The 17,237-nt window shown below is 46.9% G+C and overlaps 2 protein-coding genes across 6 annotated transcripts in view; one reads left to right on the forward strand and one right to left on the reverse strand.

Moving 5' to 3' along the window:
- Window positions 1-526: 526 nt before the first annotated feature.
- yars1 (tyrosyl-tRNA synthetase 1) lies at window positions 527-10,055 on the forward strand. Of its 3 annotated transcripts, none has more exons than XM_056412021.1 (14): window positions 527-617; window positions 1,626-1,695; window positions 1,791-1,937; window positions 3,064-3,239; window positions 3,539-3,668; window positions 4,712-4,792; window positions 4,927-5,019; window positions 5,096-5,231; window positions 5,315-5,400; window positions 5,871-6,000; window positions 6,103-6,218; window positions 7,405-7,598; window positions 7,680-7,821; window positions 9,399-10,055. In XM_056412021.1, the coding sequence occupies exons 2-14, from the start codon at window positions 1,639-1,641 to the stop codon at window positions 9,507-9,509; spliced, it is 1,599 nt and encodes a 532-aa protein (XP_056267996.1). In that variant the 5' UTR covers window positions 527-617; window positions 1,626-1,638; the 3' UTR covers window positions 9,510-10,055. The 3 variants fall into 3 exon arrangements, with proteins under 3 accessions (XP_056267996.1, XP_056268010.1, XP_056268004.1); XM_056412035.1 differs by having other exon boundaries at window positions 577-617; window positions 1,629-1,695; XM_056412029.1 differs by lacking the exon at window positions 527-617 and adding an exon at window positions 636-1,163.
- Window positions 10,056-10,167: 112 nt separating this feature from the next.
- kiaa1522 (KIAA1522 ortholog) overlaps window positions 10,168-17,237 on the reverse strand; it is a 38,218-nt gene continuing 31,148 nt past the window's right edge. For all 3 annotated transcript variants that reach the window (XM_056412000.1, XM_056411994.1, XM_056412009.1), the window contains 5 exons: window positions 16,715-16,822; window positions 16,478-16,626; window positions 16,180-16,377; window positions 12,740-16,085; window positions 10,168-11,474 (listed from right to left, as the gene is read on the reverse strand). In XM_056412000.1, the coding sequence (XP_056267975.1) occupies window positions 11,434-11,474; window positions 12,740-16,085; window positions 16,180-16,377; window positions 16,478-16,626; window positions 16,715-16,822 (3,842 nt within the window). In that variant the 3' untranslated portion in view covers window positions 10,168-11,433. The remainder of the gene's footprint in view (window positions 11,475-12,739; window positions 16,086-16,179; window positions 16,378-16,477; window positions 16,627-16,714; window positions 16,823-17,237) is intronic.

Here is a 17,237-nt window from a genome sequence, read left to right on the forward strand (position 1 = left end):
TTTAACGGGCAATTAGTTGCACACAATTTGAATTATGTGCAAAACTTTAGCGAGGCACAATATAATCTGACGTGGGTCCTGCTTTAACGACAATACTTTTCACTGTCTTTTTAGAAGGCCGATATGTAATTTATATTTCATATTTAATCTGTTGGGTTCCGCTATAATGGGGACATGGAGGAGACTATTTATATACACAATACACAGTTCTTAAAGTGGCCCAAAATCAGTTTATTTATTGTTCTGCTTTTTTCCCTCCTGTAATAGGACAACAACAAGTAAGTAGACGTATATTTATATTGCACGTTTTACAGACAAGTCACAAAGTGCTTGACAGGAGTACAACCAAAATAAAATTAACAAAGTATGATCATATAAGGGTCCAATAAATTACAATAACAGTAAATTACACAATAAAAACGGATTAAAAGCAGTCCATAGAGCCTGCGTTCTCCCCTAACCGCACAATAACGACGCGTTGCCTCCCGATCGCGCGCTCTGCTCTCGATTGCTTCCCCCTGGACTTCCCGGGGAGTCGATCGCAGAGTGGACGCCGACGCTGATGCAACACACTGACAGCTCGTCCTCAGCCACGTCTCGTTGTGACGGGTTCAGAGGTGAGTCGGTCGGTTGTTCCGTTGCGGCTTCACGGCGAACCGGGAATGCGTTTAGAAGACCCGGAGACGGAGAGTTGCAGTTGTAGTTTAAAAACCCCGTGACGTCAGTTAGCTGCACATGGGTTCGCTGCTAGCTCGGTTAGCTCGTTCATTCAACACCAGCGGGACGTTAAAGGAGAGCCGGGGCCGCGAACTTCAAGATAATATCCTCATATAATGTCTTGACGTTGACTGAATGACCTGTAGAATAAACTGTGGGTTTGAGAGTGAAACATATTGGACGTGTTGTGCCGTCTATACACGTATTACATTGAGATATACGTCCTGTTCAGAATCAGAATCAGAATCAGAAACAGTTTTATTGCCAGGAATGTTTACACAAACGAGGAATTTTTTTTGGCGGTAGGTGCAACATTTGGACGTCTACGTTGCCTTTTCGGTGGCTAACTCACTGGGATGTGGATCAGAACCGACAGCCTACAGGCTGGATCAGAACCTTTTGGACCTGGTCCTGGTCTTCGGGTGAATTCGGCTTACAGGAAATAAGTTGAGCTGCAGGGTTTTGTTTTCTAAACATGTCAACGAACGCTTTTTGTTTGAGGACAGGACTGAGAAATGTTGCATCATCTCCTTGAAACTATAAGTGATTTAAAAGAGAGAAACCTCAAGTATCCTCCTTCTTCTTCTTCTCCTTCTCCATCTAATTCTTCTTCTTCTTCTCCTTCTCCTCCATATTCTTCTTCTCCTTCTTCTTCATATTCTTCTTCTCCATCTTCTCCTTCTTCTTCATATTATTCTTTTCCTTCTTCTTCATATTATTCTTCTCCTTCTCCATCTTCTTGTCCTCTTTCTTCCTTCTTATTCTTCTCCTTCTCAATCTTTTTCTCCTTCTTTTCCTCCTTTTTTTCCATTTTCTCCCCTCCTTCTCCTTATTGTCCTACTCCTTCTCCTTCTTTTCCTCCTTATTTCCCTCCTCATACTTCTTCTTTTCCTCCTCCTCTTCCTCAGAAGACTCTGCATCATGGCCGATCAGCTGAGTCCAGATGAGAAGTTCCAGCTCATAACGAGGAACCTCCAGGTGGGAAACCAACAAACAAACAAACAAACAAACACACACACCCTCTGCTCCTCCCGGCCGCCCGGCGTCACTCCTCTGCTGACTCTGCGTTGCAGGAGGTGCTCGGGGAGGAGAAGCTGAAGCAGGTCCTCCAGGAGAGGGAGCTGAAGGTGTACTGGGGCACGGCGACCACCGGGAGGCCCCACATCGCCTACTTCGTCCCCATGTCCAAGATCGCCGACTTCCTGAAGGCCGGATGTGAGGTGAGCACTCAGGAGCAGCTCGACCAATCAGAGAGGACCTGAGGGTTAAATCACCAGCAGCTCGACCAATCAGAGAGGACCTGAGGGTTAAATCACCAGCAGCTCGACCAATCGGAGAGGACCTGAGGGTTAAATCACCAGCAGCTCGACCAATCAGAGAGAACCTGAGAGTTAAATCACCAGCAGCTCGACCAATCGGAGAGGACCTGAGAGTTAAATCACCAGCAGCTCGACCAATCAGAGAGGACCTGAGGGTTAAATCACCAGCAGCTCGACCAATCGGAGAGGACTTGAGAGTTAAATCACCAGCAGCTCGACCAATCGGAGAGGACCTGAGAGTTAAATCACCAGCAGCTCGACCAATCAGAGAGGACCTGAGAGTTAAATCACCAGCAGCTCGACCAATCAGAGAGGACCTGAGGGTTAAATCACCAGCAGCTCGACCAATCGGAGAGGACCTGAGGGTTAAATCACCAGCAGCTCGACCAATCAGAGAGGACCTGAGAGTTAAATCACCAGCAGCTCGACCAATCAGAGAGGACCTGAGAGTTAAATCAGAGCTCCGCTTACAACAGTGGCTTCCTGTTTCTTTTTCTTCTCCTTCTTTTTCTTCTTCCTTTACGGCCTCATTCTTCTTCTTTTTCTTTTTCTTCTTCTCCTTCTTTTTCTTCTTCCTTTACGGCCTCATTCTTCTTCTTCTTCTTTTTTTGTTCTTCTTTTTCTGCTTCTCCTTCTCCTCATCCTCCTTTTTTTCTTCCTCTTCTTTTCCTCCTTCCTCTTCTTTTCCTCATTCTCTTCCTCCTTCTCCATCTTCTTTTCCTCCTCCTTCTCTGCTTTTCCTTCTCCTCTTCCTTCTTCTTCTCCTCCTTCTTTTCCTCCTCCTTCTTCTTTTCCTCCTCCTGCTTTTACTTCTCATCCTCCTTCTTTTCCTCCTTCTTCTTCTTTTCCTTCTCCTCATCCTTCTCCTCATCCTTCTTCTTTTCCTCCTTCTCCTCCTTCTGCTTTTCCTTCTCCTCATCCTCCTTCTTCCTCTTCTCCTCCTTCTGCTTTTCCTTCTCCTCATCCTCCTTCTTCCTCTCCTCCTCCTGCTTTTCCTTCTCCTCATCATCCTCCCCCCCCCCTCCAGGTCACCATCCTCTTTGCCGACCTTCACGCCTTCCTGGACAACATGAAGGCCCCCTGGGAGCTGCTGGCGCTCCGGGTTCAGTTCTACGAGCAGGTGATCAAGGCCATGCTGGAGAGCATCGGCGTTCCCCTGGAGAAGCTCAAGTTCGTCAAGGGGACCGACTTCCAGCTCAGCAGGTCAGCGGGCGCTATTGTTTATTTATTTATTGTTTATTTATTTATTGTTTATTTACTGTCAATGTGCAAACAGGAGGGAATGTTCTGGATTTACATGGAGTAGAATTCAAACCGCGGCAGACGTCTTCAGCTTTGACAACGCTGGTAGCGAGCGCTCGTAGCTCGTAGCTAGCGCTCGGACGACCTCCCAACCAGAGACCCAGAGACGGGAGGTCGGACGATGTCGCTTTTTTCTCTTCTTGTTCTTCTCCAAAAACGTGAGATGCTGTTTGAGCTTCTGGTTTCCTTCCCGTGGTCAGGGAGTACACTCTGGACATGTACCGCCTCTCCTCCATGGTGACGGAGCACGACGCGAAGAAGGCCGGAGCCGAGGTGGTGAAACAGGTGGAGCATCCCATGCTGAGCGGCCTGCTCTACCCGGGCCTGCAGGTAACACCCCCCCCCCCTGTTTGTTATTACTGAAACTGCAATTGTATTCTTATTTTCTGTGGTTATTTATTTTTATTAAAATAATGTAAATAACTATTAACAATTATAACTAATTTCTTTGTTTGTTTATAATTAAAAATTATATTTATTGGAAAAAAATTAAAACAAAACATAAAACAGACATTTTTTTGTGGTTATTTTTATTTAAAAAAAATTAAACAACTATTAACAATTATTACTAATTTAAAACAAATATATTATTAAAAATTATATTTATTGTTTTTGTTGTTGGTGTACCTCCCTAGTACAGGCAATACAGATAGGACACACAACAAAGAACAAAAACACTATTAAATTATCAGAATTACGGGACATTGTTTGCCCCTCCGAGTGATATCAGAGGCTAAATTATATTTCTTATGGGTAGTTTTGCCCTCGTGTATTTCCAACGCTGCCATATTGACATTACCGTTCAAAAGTTTGGTGTCACCCAGACAATTTCGTGTCTTCGATGAAAAATCACACTTTTATTTATCAAATGAATATAAAATATAGTCAAAACATTGACAAGGTTAGAAATAATGATTAATATTTGAAGTATTAATTTTGTTCTTCAAACTTCAAGCTCAAAGGAAGGCCAGTTATAGCTTATATCACCAGCATAACTGTTTTCAGCTGTGCTAACATAATTGCACAAGAGTTTTCTAATCAGATATTAGTCTTCTAAGGCGATTAGCAAACACAATGTACCATTAGAACACTGGAGTGATAGTTGATGGAAATGGGCCTCTATACACCTATGGAGATATTTCATTAGAAACCAGACGTTTCCACCTAGAATCGTCATTTACCACATTAACAATGTATAGTGTGTATTTTTGATTAATGTTATCTTTATTGAAAAAACAGTGCTTTTCTTTGAAAAATAAAGACATTTCTAAGTGACCCCAAACTTTTGAACGGTAGTGTAACTACTCCAAATAAAAGCTTCTTTTTGTATATGCTTTGCATAATTTGCGTATTAAATGTCTCGTTGCTCTCAGGCTCTGGACGAGGAGTACCTGAAGGTGGACGCCCAGTTCGGAGGAGTCGACCAAAGGAAGATTTTCACTCTGGCGGAGAAGGTACCGCCCGCCTCCATCTTCCCCCACCTCCATCGCCTACGTCACCGAAATGAAATTCCCAGCATGCAACAGTTTTCCGCAGTCCACATCGTATGAACTGCAGATCCTAACCGACGCCTCCCTTCCGCCTCCAGTACTTGCCGTCTCTCGGCTACGCCAAGCGCTCCCACCTCATGAACCCGATGGTTCCCGGGCTGACGGGGGCCAAGATGAGCTCCTCGGAGGAAGTACGTCACACGCAAATAAACGTATATAAATACTCATAGTCAAGATTCCGATGCATCGTCTCTCTGTCGTCCGCAGGACTCAAAGATCGATCTGGTGGACTCCGCTGCGGAGGTGAAGAAGAAGCTGAAGAAGGCTTTCTGTGAGCCGGGCAACATCCAGAACAACGGAGTCCTCTCCTTCGTCAAGTCGGTGGCGTTCCCTCTCGACGGAGGTAGAGCGTCTCTCCGCCCCGTCGGACGCTTTCCTTCCGCTCGCGAGAGCCGAGTTGACATCTGGGGATTGTTGTGATTTCAGAGTTCTGCATCAAAAGAGACGCCAAGATGGGCGGAGACAAAATCTACACGGCGTTTGAGGAGCTGGAGAAGGACTTTGCCGAGGAGGTGGAGTCTTTATGCGAGCATTGTTATCCTGTGTTTATTATATTGTCTTTCTTTGTTGTTTGCTGCTACCGGCCAAACGAAACGTTGTTGTATAAAAACAATGACAATAAAAAACCTCTTATCTCTTATCTTATAGATTAGGTCTGATACCAAGTGATGGAGGACAAGAATCACCGCTATCAATCGTTTTTTATGATTATAAGCAGCTTTCATGATGCTTTTTACGTTATTTACTTAATCACACGCGTGTTATAACGGACGCTACTTTTTATGTGTTTTTTTATTGTAAATTGAACTTGCAAGACGTGAAAAACACTTTTTTCTTTGTGCAATTAAACGCACAAACGAAAAAAAATTACACTTTGATGAAATACACGAGATAAAGTGATTATTTATCAGCCCATCAAAGTAAAGTATAGACACACTAGTTTATTTAAAGTATGGAATAATTCTTTCTTCTTCTCCGGCAGGCGGTCCACCCCGGGGACCTGAAGGCCTCCGTGGAGGTGGCGCTGAACAAACTGCTGCAGCCAATCAGGAAGAAGTTCGAGTCGCCGGAGCTCCGCAAGCTCAGCAACGCCGCCTACCCCTCAACGACCAGTCAGTGCTTTACCCAGCATCCCCTCTGGCTCCCCTCTCGCCACTCTGTTAATCCAAGGGCGTCGATGTGGAGGTGCATCATGTGTGTGTGTGTGTGATCAGAAGGAGGAAAGGGTGCCAAAGCAGCAGCAGGAGGAGGAGGAGGAGGAGGAGAGGAAGACGAGCTGGCCCCCTCCAGAGTGGACATCAGGGTGGGCAGGATCATCAGTGTGGGGAAGGTAGGTCACATGATCACCTGAGCAGCATCAATCTCTCTCTCTCTCTCTCCCTCTCTCTCACTCTCTCCCTCTCCCTCTCTCCCTCTCCCTCTCTCTCCCCCTCTCACTGTCTCATTCTCTCACTCACTCTCTCTCACTCTCTCTCCCTCACTCTCTCACTCTCTCCCTCTCCCACTCTCTCCCTCTCTCCCTCTCCCTCACTCTCACTCTCTCTCCCTCTCCCTCCCTCTCTCTCACTCTCCCCCTCTCTCTCTCACTCCCTCACTCTCACTCTCCCTCTCACTCTCTCTCACTCTCACTCTCTCACTCTCTCCCTCTCCTCCTCCTCCCTCTCCCTCCTCTCCTCTCCTCTCACTCACCTCTCCTCTCTCTCTCTCTCCTCTCCCTCACTCTCTCTCCTCTCACTCTCTCTCACTCCATCTCTCTCTCACTCTCTCCCTCTCTCCCTCACTCTCTCCCTCTCACTCACTCTCACTCTCTCTCTCTCTCTCTCTCTCACTCTCTCTCTCAACTCTCTCTCCTCTCCTCTCTCCCTCTCTCTCCCTCTCACTCTCTCTCTCTCACTCCATCTCTCTCTCACTCTCTCCCTCTCTCCCTCACTCTCTCCCTCTCACTCTCACTCTCACTCTCACTCTCTCTCACTCTCTCCCTCTCCCTCACTCTCTCCCTCTCACTCTCTCTCTCTCTCCCTCACTCTCCCTCACTCTCCCTCTCCTCACTGTCTCTCCTCTCTCTCCTCTCCCTCTCACTCACTCTCTCCTCTCCTCTCTCCTCACTCTCTCTCTCTCTCTCCCTCCCTCACTCCTCTCCTCACTCTCCCCTCTCACTCCTCTCCCTCTCACTCACCTCTCCCTCTCACTCACTCTCCTCTCTCTCACCCTCTCTCCCTCTCTCCCTCTCTCTCTCTCTCTCCTCTCTCTCCCTCTCCCTCTCTGTCTCTGTCTCTCTCTCCCTCTCTCTCTCTCACTCTCTCTCCCCCTCTCCCTTTCTCTCTCTCTCTCACTCCCTCTCTCCCTCTCTCTCTCTCCTCTCTCTCTCTCTCCTCTCTCTCTCTCCCTCTCTCTCCCTCTCTCTCTCTCCTCTCTCTCTCTCCCTCTCTCTCACTCTCTCCCTCTCCCTTTCTCTCTCCCCCTCTCTCCCTCTCTCTCTCTCTCTCTCTCTCTCACGGGTTTTATTTGGTTCCCAGCATCCGGACGCCGACTCTCTGTACCTGGAGAAGATCGACGTGGGCGAGCCGGAGCCGAGGACGGTGGTCAGCGGGCTGGTGGCGTTCGTTTCCCAGGAGGCCTTGCAGGACCGGCTGGTGCTGGTGCTGTGCAACCTGAAGCCCCAGAAGATGCGAGGCATCGAGTCTCAGGCCATGCTGCTGTGCGCCTCCGCGTGAGTCTCGGCGTCTTTGTCTTTGTGGGGATAAATCCTTCTCCTCGGTCTGACTGTGTTTGTCTTCTTCCTGTCCTCCAGTGAAGGGGAGCCCAGGAGGGTGGAGCCTCTGGACCCCCCAGAGGGGTCGTCTCCGGGGGAGCGCGTCTTCGTGGAGGGGTACGAGACGGGCAAGCCGGACGACAGGCTCAACCCCAAGAAGAAGGTGTGGGAGAAAGTCCAGGTACGTCTTTGTCGGATTCAGATTAGTCAAATTCCTGTGGCAATCAGGGGAAACGGTAATTTAAGAGCTTTCTAAATTCTTCTCTTTTTCTTAAATTCCAGAATTAACTTTCGATTAGAGCTCCCAATATGCGTACCGCGGAGACCCGAAAGGGCGTAGTGAGATACAATTAAAGATGAAACTGAATAATGTTATTTACATCAGAATCAGAACTAGGCAACAATGACTCAATAAAAATCGATTATTTGAATAGTTGGCAACGAATGAGATGAACCCGAACACGAGGGCGTTGGATGTTCAGACGTTTGTGGGATTTCAACGAGTATAAAGCAGAACTAGTGGTCGGGTGGATGGGGGGAAATATAATTTGACATGGAGCAAAGCAACAGAGATAAGCCCCGCCCCCTCTAAGGCATGAATGAACCACGAATAGTCGGGTGAGTAAAGTGTTGTCAGTTCTGTTTTTGAATAAAGGGATAGAAGTTAATGTTTAAAAATATATTTATAGATTAATTGATTATTAGAATAATTGTTAGTTGCAGCCCTAATCAGAACCATTTCTTGCCAAGTATGTTAGACAATCTGATGTATTTTTCCGTGATGGCATATTGGACTAGAACTTAAAGGAGTAATAATAGAACTTAAAGGAGTAATAATAGAACTTAAAGGAGTAATAATAGAACTTAAAGGAGTAATACTGATAGAACTTAAAGGAGTAATAATAGAACTTAAAGGAGTAATACTGATAGAACTTAAAGGAGTAATAATAGAACTTAAAGGAGTAATAATAGAACTTAAAGGAGTAATACTGATAGAACTTAAAGGAGTAATACTGATAGAACTTAAAGGAGTTATAATAGAACTTAAAGGAGTAATACTGATAGAACTTAAAGGAGTAATACTGATAGAACTTAAAGGAGTAATACTGATAGAACTTAAAGGAGTAATAATAGAATTTAAAGGAGTAATACTGATAGAACTTAAAGGAGTAATAATAGAACTTAAAGGAGTAATAATATAACTTAAAGGAGTAATACTGATAGAACTTAAAGGAGTAATAATAGAACTTAAAGGAGTAATACTGATAGAACTTAAAGGAGTAATAATAGAACTTAAAGGAGTAATACTGAAAGAACTTAAAGGAGTAATAATAGAACTTAAAGGAGTAATACTGATAGAACTTAAAGGAGTAATAATAGAACTTAAAGGAGTAATACTGAAAGAACTTAAAGGAGTAATAATATAACTTAAAGGAGTAATACTGATAGAACTTAAAGGAGTAATAATAGAACTTAAAGGAGTAATACTGAAAGAACTTAAAGGAGTAATAATAGAACTTAAAGGAGTAATACTGAAAGAACTTAAAGGAGTAATAATATAACTTAAAGGAGTAATACTGATAGAACTTAAAGGAGTAATAATATAACTTAAAGGAGTAATAATAGAACTTAAAGGAGTAATACTGAAAGAACTTAAATGAGTAATACTGATAGAACTTAAAGGAGTAATAATATAACTTAAAGGAGTAACACTGATAGAACTTGAAGGAGTAATGATGATTGTGTGTTCTCGTCCAGGCCGACCTGAAGATCTCCTCCGGCTGCGTGGCTCAGTGGAAAGACCGGCAGCTGATGACGAAGCTCGGCCCGATCACGTGTCAGAGCCTCAGAGGAGGAACCGTCAGCTAGACGCGGCGCCGCCCGCCGCCTGGAGCGCTCTGGTCCAAGAAACGGCCTCGCGCCACCTGGAGGTGTTTCCTGGAGGACTTTGGGGACATTGACGCCAGACGTCTCGGACGCTTTTGGACAAATTCTGCCGTCTTAAATTTTATTCTTGAGTATGTACGACGCTAAGATTCATTACTGTTTCTTTAAAAAAATCCTGGTTTCCATTTGGTGTGCACACACTTAAATATACGAATACAATACTAGATGTCCTGTCACTCTGGATAATGAAGGGTTGGGGTTACTCCATCACACGTCCCGCTACTGGATGCTCAATCCTGGAAGGAGCTGATGAGGAACCTCGGGTGTTTGAAAAGGGACTTAATGTTACGTTGCTTTATACGGGTTAAAATGGCAAATCCACAAAACCTGATGAATAAAAACATGTTTTATGGGTTTCAGGCTGCAGATGCATATATTTAGATGATCAATATGCCAAAGGACGGCTGCTTTGAGAGGGGAACTGTATGGAAAGCAATATCTGGTACATTAAATGATGAATCAGCTTTATTCTGGAATAAATGCTGGCTGAACTCTGGTCAGCAGGAATTTAATTTAATGTGTTTTGAGTCTCACGAGAGACGCTCTTCATGTCGATTTTTTTGAGAAAAGGAAGCAGGGAAACAGTTTTATTACACTTACATTTTATTTATAGAAGTAATAACTGTACATAATTCTTTTATAATCATCGAGACGTGCATTTGTGACCCCGTTACGAAGAGTCGGTATAATTCACACACCGATGATTTTTTTGATGGGTGTGGGGAAAGTATTTTGTGCAAATAGTGATGAGCTGGATTTACCACCGGGAAAAAAAGTTTGGGCTAAAAGATTATAGGTGCAGAAGATTTAATTTATATAAAAAAACGCCGACCTCATAATAAATCGACTCCAGTGTATCGATCAATCCACGGCCGATCACATCCGCCGCCCCGCAGAGTGGTTTTTGTCAGGTGAAACGGATTCTTAAATATTTCATATTTGGTAGGAAAAGGTGACCGACAGTGCTACAAGTGGAAACGACCACGCATAAATAAACAGGAAGCTCGGGAACGCCGTTGTGCTCGAGGATTTATCAGAATGTCTCAACCGTTGCTCAACGTCGAGACGGGATTGTGCAGATTGTGTCAAAAGCGCTGAGTCGTCGCTGCGGTCGGAGGCTGTTTTTACTGCGTTAGCATAACTGACGCAGCTTTCCCGCGTTAGCATAACTGCGTCAGCTTTACCGCGTTAGCATAACTGCGGCAGCTTTCTTGCATTAGAATTCGCGCGTCTGCATTCGCGCATTAGCTCTTAATTCTTTCTCGTCCTCCCTCTCATTCTTGTGAGTGCAGCATCTATTTCCCCCTCACATGCTCTATCCCGGACACATCTATCCACACGGTGAGAAGCGGGTGTTTTCATTCTCCATCTTTTAAGCCAAGAAGGTGATAAAATGCTGTTTTTCCGACGACTTCTTAAACGTGTATAAAATCACAACAAAGAGAAGAAGAAGAGGAAGAAGAAAAAGACGTAACAGACAGGACATCTTTGGACAGAAATGCTTCTGTCTCAGAGCTGCAGTGACCACTACCAATCTCTACCTCTGGGAGGCGCTCTCACCATTTCATCCTGAGGGCCCGTAATGAGAGATAAACTATAGCTTAGAAAAATACTCCAGAGTAAAGCTATCATATGAAAATTGGGAGCGACGCTTTTTCTTCTTTTTTCTTGCATAAATATGTAGGAAGGCCATGACAGGCTAAGGCTTTTTGGAGGAGACTGTTAACACACGACACTTGACGCTCGGGTTAAACGTCTCTCGGTGACGTCGCTCCCTGCTGAGAGTTGTTTTGTACTTGAAGTGTTTGCGTCAACCTCTTGGCGTGAGCCGGGTCCAGCGCTTTTTTCAAAACAGGGTTTCAATGGTGTCCGCCGTCACTCTTGTGTCTGAAAGGAGGGGAAGACGAGAGGAGGTTAGACGACATAATGCAGTTACAGGAACACACTTGATGAGTGTTCGGTCCTAATCTGATTCAGCGGCTGAGGCATGATCACAAGCTTCAGGTCGAGGCTGATCGGAGCGCACGCTCGCACATTTGACTGAAGAGAGCTGAAGGCGAGCTAGTTGTGTGTTTGCTTTTTGTTTGTATGGAGAGTGGAAAGAAAAAACACGGTTTTACCGCTATGTGAAAATCGCTTAGCTGTTTTAACCCTCCTGTTACCTTTGGTGTCAATTTGACCCCATTTAATGTTTGACGTCTCTAAAAAAAGACAGAATTTGTTGTGCTTCATATTTCAGGACTTTTCCTAATTTATTGGGGACAACTGGGAAAACATACAATTCACATGATGAGATGTTTTCAATGTCCTGTACACATTGGTGTTCTTTGGGGTCAATTTGACCCCAGGTTGTTTTTCACTGTGTAAAACATATAAGAATTAGAATGGGCACTCGGTAGAGCGCATACCTTCGCATATCACAAGATTGGGCATTGAATTATGAACATTTTGGCATTAGTTGCATGCCAATTGGACAAAAATGGATCGTGCTATGGTAAAAAAAAGATGTTGACCTTTTCATGACCTTGACCTTTGACCCGATTGATCCCAAAATCTAATCAAATGGTCCCCGGATAATAACCAATCATCCCACCAAATTTCATGCGATTCAAGAAGATTTTGACCTGTTCATGACCTTTGACCTTGAACTTTGACCCGATCGATCCCAAAATCTAATCAACTGGTCCCCGGATAATAACCAATCATCCCACCAAATTTCATGCGATTCGGTTCAATACTTTTTGAGTTTTGCGAATAACACGCATACAAATAAATAAATAAATACACGGCGATCAAAACATAACCTTCCGCATTTTCAATGCGAAGGTAAATATCAATTTTTTTATTTATTTAAAGGGATATTTAGGTAGTCAACAAACAAACATAAAGTACCTCACACTTAAACTTGGGAAACAATATTAATTCTAATAATTTTCTGGAGGTTTTAACTGCTGTGGTCAAAAAGGGTGAAAGATGTTAGTACATTTGAAGGTAACAGGAGGGTTAAGATCACGGTCATGCGGGAATTTGCATTGTGCGTAGAGTAGCTATTGATTCACGCTCTCAGTGAGTTCACACACTCGGCGGCCCCTGATGACATCACTCTTTCACGACTCTCGAGAACGACAGAAAAACGAAAGGGCTGCTCTTACTCGTCATCTCGGGAGGTGTAGTCCCGTTACTGTCGACGGCGGGCAGATTCTGCGAAGGACCGTTGGCCGGTTTCTTTGCTACCGGCGGAGGAACTTTGTCCAACTTCACGCCGCCATTGGAGAAAGCGGCGCAGTTTGATTGGTCGGACGGCCGCGCGAGCTCCGCCGCCGAGCTCTGTTTCAGAGTCTGCTGAGCTTCGGGGGAGGGGGAGGCAGCCGCGGTCTCGAAGACGACCCGTTTTGTGCTCCTCGAGAAGATAAAGCTGGCGGTGGAGGCCGGCGACTTGTGCAGGTCGCAACCCTCGGGGGATTTCAGGGTCAGAGCCCCTTGCTCGCCGACCGAGCTGTAGGCGGAGGATCTCACACCCAGTCGGGATGGAAAACCATCTCTCGAAGACATGGCTGCTGTTTTTATCCGTATGGCTTCCTGTAAGCGCATGGAAGGGGGGTTCAGCACCACGGGGGAAGTCTTCACTGTCTGAGGGGGAGATCTCAGTGACAGAGACTTTCGGATGGGCTTCTGTGGAACGTGTTGAGGTCCTGGGATTGAGACGGAGCAGATCTCCTGAGCTGAAGCTTCCCGGTCCGTTGCCTTGTCCTCTGATGGAACCGTCACCTGATCTTCAGTCACGTTGACTGATCGGAGGCGAACCATCTGTAGCAAGGAGGGGGTGACTAGAGGTATGTTCGCATCCTCTTTCGGGACGGGTGCACTTTTGTGGCGGGAAAGCAGCTCCTTGCTCCTGGCGTCTCGGTTTGGTACGCTGGGCTGCCTTCTGAAATTTATCCCGTGGGCGAAGCCGTCTGCTGGTAAAGTGGGTGCTGCCGCGACAGCAACCGGAGGTTGGGCACTGACCGGAGGCTCGGAGGGAGCGTCCCGCTTCAGGAAACTGTGGGGAGGAACTAAAGCAGGGACCGATACCGGGTTCTCTGCTCTTGTGATGGGTGGCGAAGGGGACGCCACCACTGGGGGAGGTGGGACACTGTCTGAAACAGAGTTGGTCACTGGTTTGCACAAAATCTCATCAGCGGTTTTAGCTTCTGAAACTTGCACGACAACCTCTGGTTTGGTGTCAGTTACTGTTTGAGTAACAGCAGGTTGCACATCTGGAATGTGTCCACGTACAGATGTCCCAGCTTCACTCCGGGCCTCAGTTGACCCTCCGACTGTGATACAACTGTCCATCACATTTGGCATGCTGTCTGTCAGTAAGGGGGGAGGAGGTGGAGGAAAGTCCACCTCATCTCCTCCGTCAAAGACAGAGTCCCCTTCCAGAGGAGGCGGAGGAGGTGGCCAGCAGGACTCCGCAACAGGGGTCTCCTCCTGCACCCTCTGTAATTCATCTGGTGGCGTGGACACTGATGAAGGGGGCGTCCTTCTTGACGGAGGAGGTGGAGGGTGGTATGCCGGGGGAGGGGTCGGCGGTGGCGAGGCCTTGCTAATTTTGGGGACCTCCGCAGAAAGCGTCTGCATGGACGCGACCTCCCTCTTGACCATCACATCGTCGCTCTCATCAACTACAATGGTCACCCCATGCTGCGTGGAGGTCGTGTGGTTCTCAACATGGAAACAAACATCTGTCGTGTCGCCGCCGTTCATTTTCTTTTGCCGTCTGTCCAGCGAGAGTTCTGCCGACGCCTCTCTGTTCGGCGCCGTCACGGGTTTCTTCATGACAGGAGGAGGATCTTTCTTTGGACTCTTGGGGTCCTTCGCTGCAGGGCTACTACTCCGCTCTCGTCTCTGAACGTCTGCGCTTGCTTCCATCCTTTCCTCTTCGGCACTTGAACATTCGCTATTCTCCGTCTCCCTATGAACACCACCAGGACCTATTTCTATCAAAGTTTCAGGGTTCATTTTGCTCTCTGACAATTCTAAGACAGATTTATCTATACTTGATTGTTTCTCCTCGGAAACCTGCATCTCCTTGATGGCGTCGGTCTGGGTTCCCACCTGTTTAACCGTGCTGTCTTGTATCTGTGCTGGTTGCTGGGTCCCTTTGCTTTCATGAGGGCAAGGCCCACACAGGAGCTGAAAGGTGCGTCTGTTGTGGACCCATGTCTCCGGAGGAGGAGGACTTGGCGCTTTGACTTTGGGATGTGGTGGGATGTTCAACATCTCTCTGACTTCAGCTCCCAAGGTCGAAGAATTGTGATCCGGAGTGAAGTCGTTTGCAGCAGCAGGGGTTGGAGATCCCCGTGGAGGCAGACTGGGGCTAGACGTGGAAACATCTGGATGGACAGACTCAGATGTGCCAGACGATAAAGAGGTAAGCGAGGAGGAGGGAGAAGCTGCTGAGGATGAGGCCCGAGACACGGCTCTCTCCGGTTTGACAGGTTTCTTCTTCTCTTTGTCGGGGGACGTTGGGGAGTTCCCCTTTGGGGAGAGTGTCGGAGTGCCACTCTGACTTGAGTAGCCACTGGAAGGGGACATGGTCCGTTCGAATTTCTCCTCTTCCGAGGGAGTTTTCTGAGGGGAGGAGCTACTGGATTCTGGCTCTGTTGCTCCTCCTGCCTCGGTGGAGGAGGTTGGCGTGGTGCTCAAGGGAGTGGAGGAAACATCCAGACAGCTGGACCCGGTGGAGTTTGACACGAGGGTGAAGATCTTACTGGTGTCTGCAATCATTGATTTCACCTCATTCTTTGCTGCGATATCTTCTGTGGCGTCTCCAGACACGGACTCATCGAGGTCCACCAGCACCTTGGGGTTGCTCCTGATCTTATTGCCATGCAGAGAGTTGGTTCTCCGTGGAGGTGGCGGGGGTTGCTTGGTCTTCACAACCGACATGCTGCGAGTGAAATTCAGTTTGGTCTTTTCATCTTCCCCAGCAGCCACTGACCCTGAAACTGTAACAACAGTTTCCCTTTTACTGCTGAAGCTGCTCACTGAGCTCCGGAGACTGACGAGGTCGTGGTCCCCGCTAGACTTCCCTGTGTGGCGTTCCCGCTCGTCCGGGCTCACTCTCCGGGAGTTAGCGCTCCGCCTGCTACCCTTGGAGGATACCGGGGAGGAGTTCGAAATAATGGTCCTCGAAGACTGTGAGTCGCTCCAGTTCAACCCCGAAGCCGACGAGGGCATCAGTAGGGAGTCGTCTTGGGAATTGCCAGTTTGGGAGCCATCGTCATCGCCATACGATCTCCTGGACAACAAAGGGCTGACTGATGAGTCCCTGGACGCCAGGCTGCTTTTGCTCACAGTGCGGACGTTATAGCCTTGGTTTACACTGCTGGAACGCGTCCGGCTGCCGCTGCGGTCAATTTCTATGACTTCAACCGAGGCTGGCAAGACCGCATTATGAATGATCGTAGACATGTAGGTGGCCTGAGGAGATATGGACATCACAGGACCCTGGGAAGAAAAAGTTCACAAATGGTCACCAAAGAATCAGGTAAACACAGACGATTGAATCGTAAAGCCACATCCGAACTGATTTAATTCTCACCTGGGGTTCCTGGAGGAATCTACACATTGTTGAAGGACAGAGGGAGGACAAAGAGGTCATGCCAGGTACTGCAAGGGACTTGGGTCTCATGGTCGTGGGGGGGGCGAAGTAGGAGCCAGAACCCTGGTGGTTGAAGGGCTGCTCGTCTTGGTCCAATGCCTGGAGGTGCTTCCTCAGCAGCTGGTCCTCTCTGGATGCCTGTTCAGGAGACGAGAGAAGACCATTCTTAAGTGATAAAAAAGAACCCCGAAAAAACCCTGTAATGTATTTTACACAACTACTGGGAAGAACCCTTTACCTCCAGCTCTGAAAGATGCACCCTCGCTCCCTCATCATTTGCTACCGGACTCCCTCCGTCAACCGTTGGAATGATAACTACACCTGATTGGTCGTCGCTGGGATCAGGGGGAGAAACGAGCTGCTGGAAGGTTGAGCTTCTGTGCAATGCTGCGAGGAGGGCAGATGACTGTGAGTCACACGTTTACCACCGAGGATACATTATGACTGCTGGTTTGGCACGATGGTGTGGACGTACCGAGCTCCTTCTGGACCTGGTTGGGAATACCCATGATGGTGGTCCTCCGGTTTCTCTTCCTGCTCTTATCTAGTCTTTGAACTGGATTCAGAGGCTTGAATGTTGAACCTGAGCAACAGAGAAGCTATTACTGAATGAGGAAGAGTACTTTTTTATTCAAATCTGTATTTGGCACAGGAGCAGATTGAATAATGCATGACAACGCATTGAAACTCTGGCGCATAATATATGATCGTATTTTTGGGGAAGTGGCTTCTCCAGAGGATTTTCAAAAAGATGTCTGAGATGTGGACTAGAATATGAATCACACTTTCTTTGCACACACACACACAGAATGTCATATTCTGCCTTACGGCTGTGATACGCAAAGGCTGTTAACTTCACTTCGAACTTTTTGAGAAACTGAAAATAAGCCTCAGCCTGCGCCTGTGTTGCTTTTCCTTTGATTTCACACCATCAACTGCAAGAGACATCAAAGAAGTTGAGAATGTGATGTGCATGCTACATAAGTACACGCGCTCAT

The sequence above is a fragment of the Pseudoliparis swirei genome, chromosome 1 (genome assembly GCF_029220125.1).
Source record: "Pseudoliparis swirei isolate HS2019 ecotype Mariana Trench chromosome 1, NWPU_hadal_v1, whole genome shotgun sequence".
Taxonomy (NCBI): domain Eukaryota; kingdom Metazoa; phylum Chordata; class Actinopteri; order Perciformes; family Liparidae; genus Pseudoliparis; species Pseudoliparis swirei.

Bases quoted from the DNA above. Each gene is read 5' to 3' on its own strand.
- yars1 (XM_056412021.1), top strand. From the start codon at position 1,639: ATGGCCGATCAGCTGAGTCCAGATGAGAAGTTCCAGCTCATAACGAGG. The intron at 3,240-3,538 runs GTCAGCGGGCGC...TCCCGTGGTCAG, and splicing joins ACCGACTTCCAGCTCAGCAG to GGAGTACACTCTGGACATGT. The intron at 5,401-5,870 runs GTGGAGTCTTTA...CTTCTCCGGCAG, and splicing joins AGAAGGACTTTGCCGAGGAG to GCGGTCCACCCCGGGGACCT.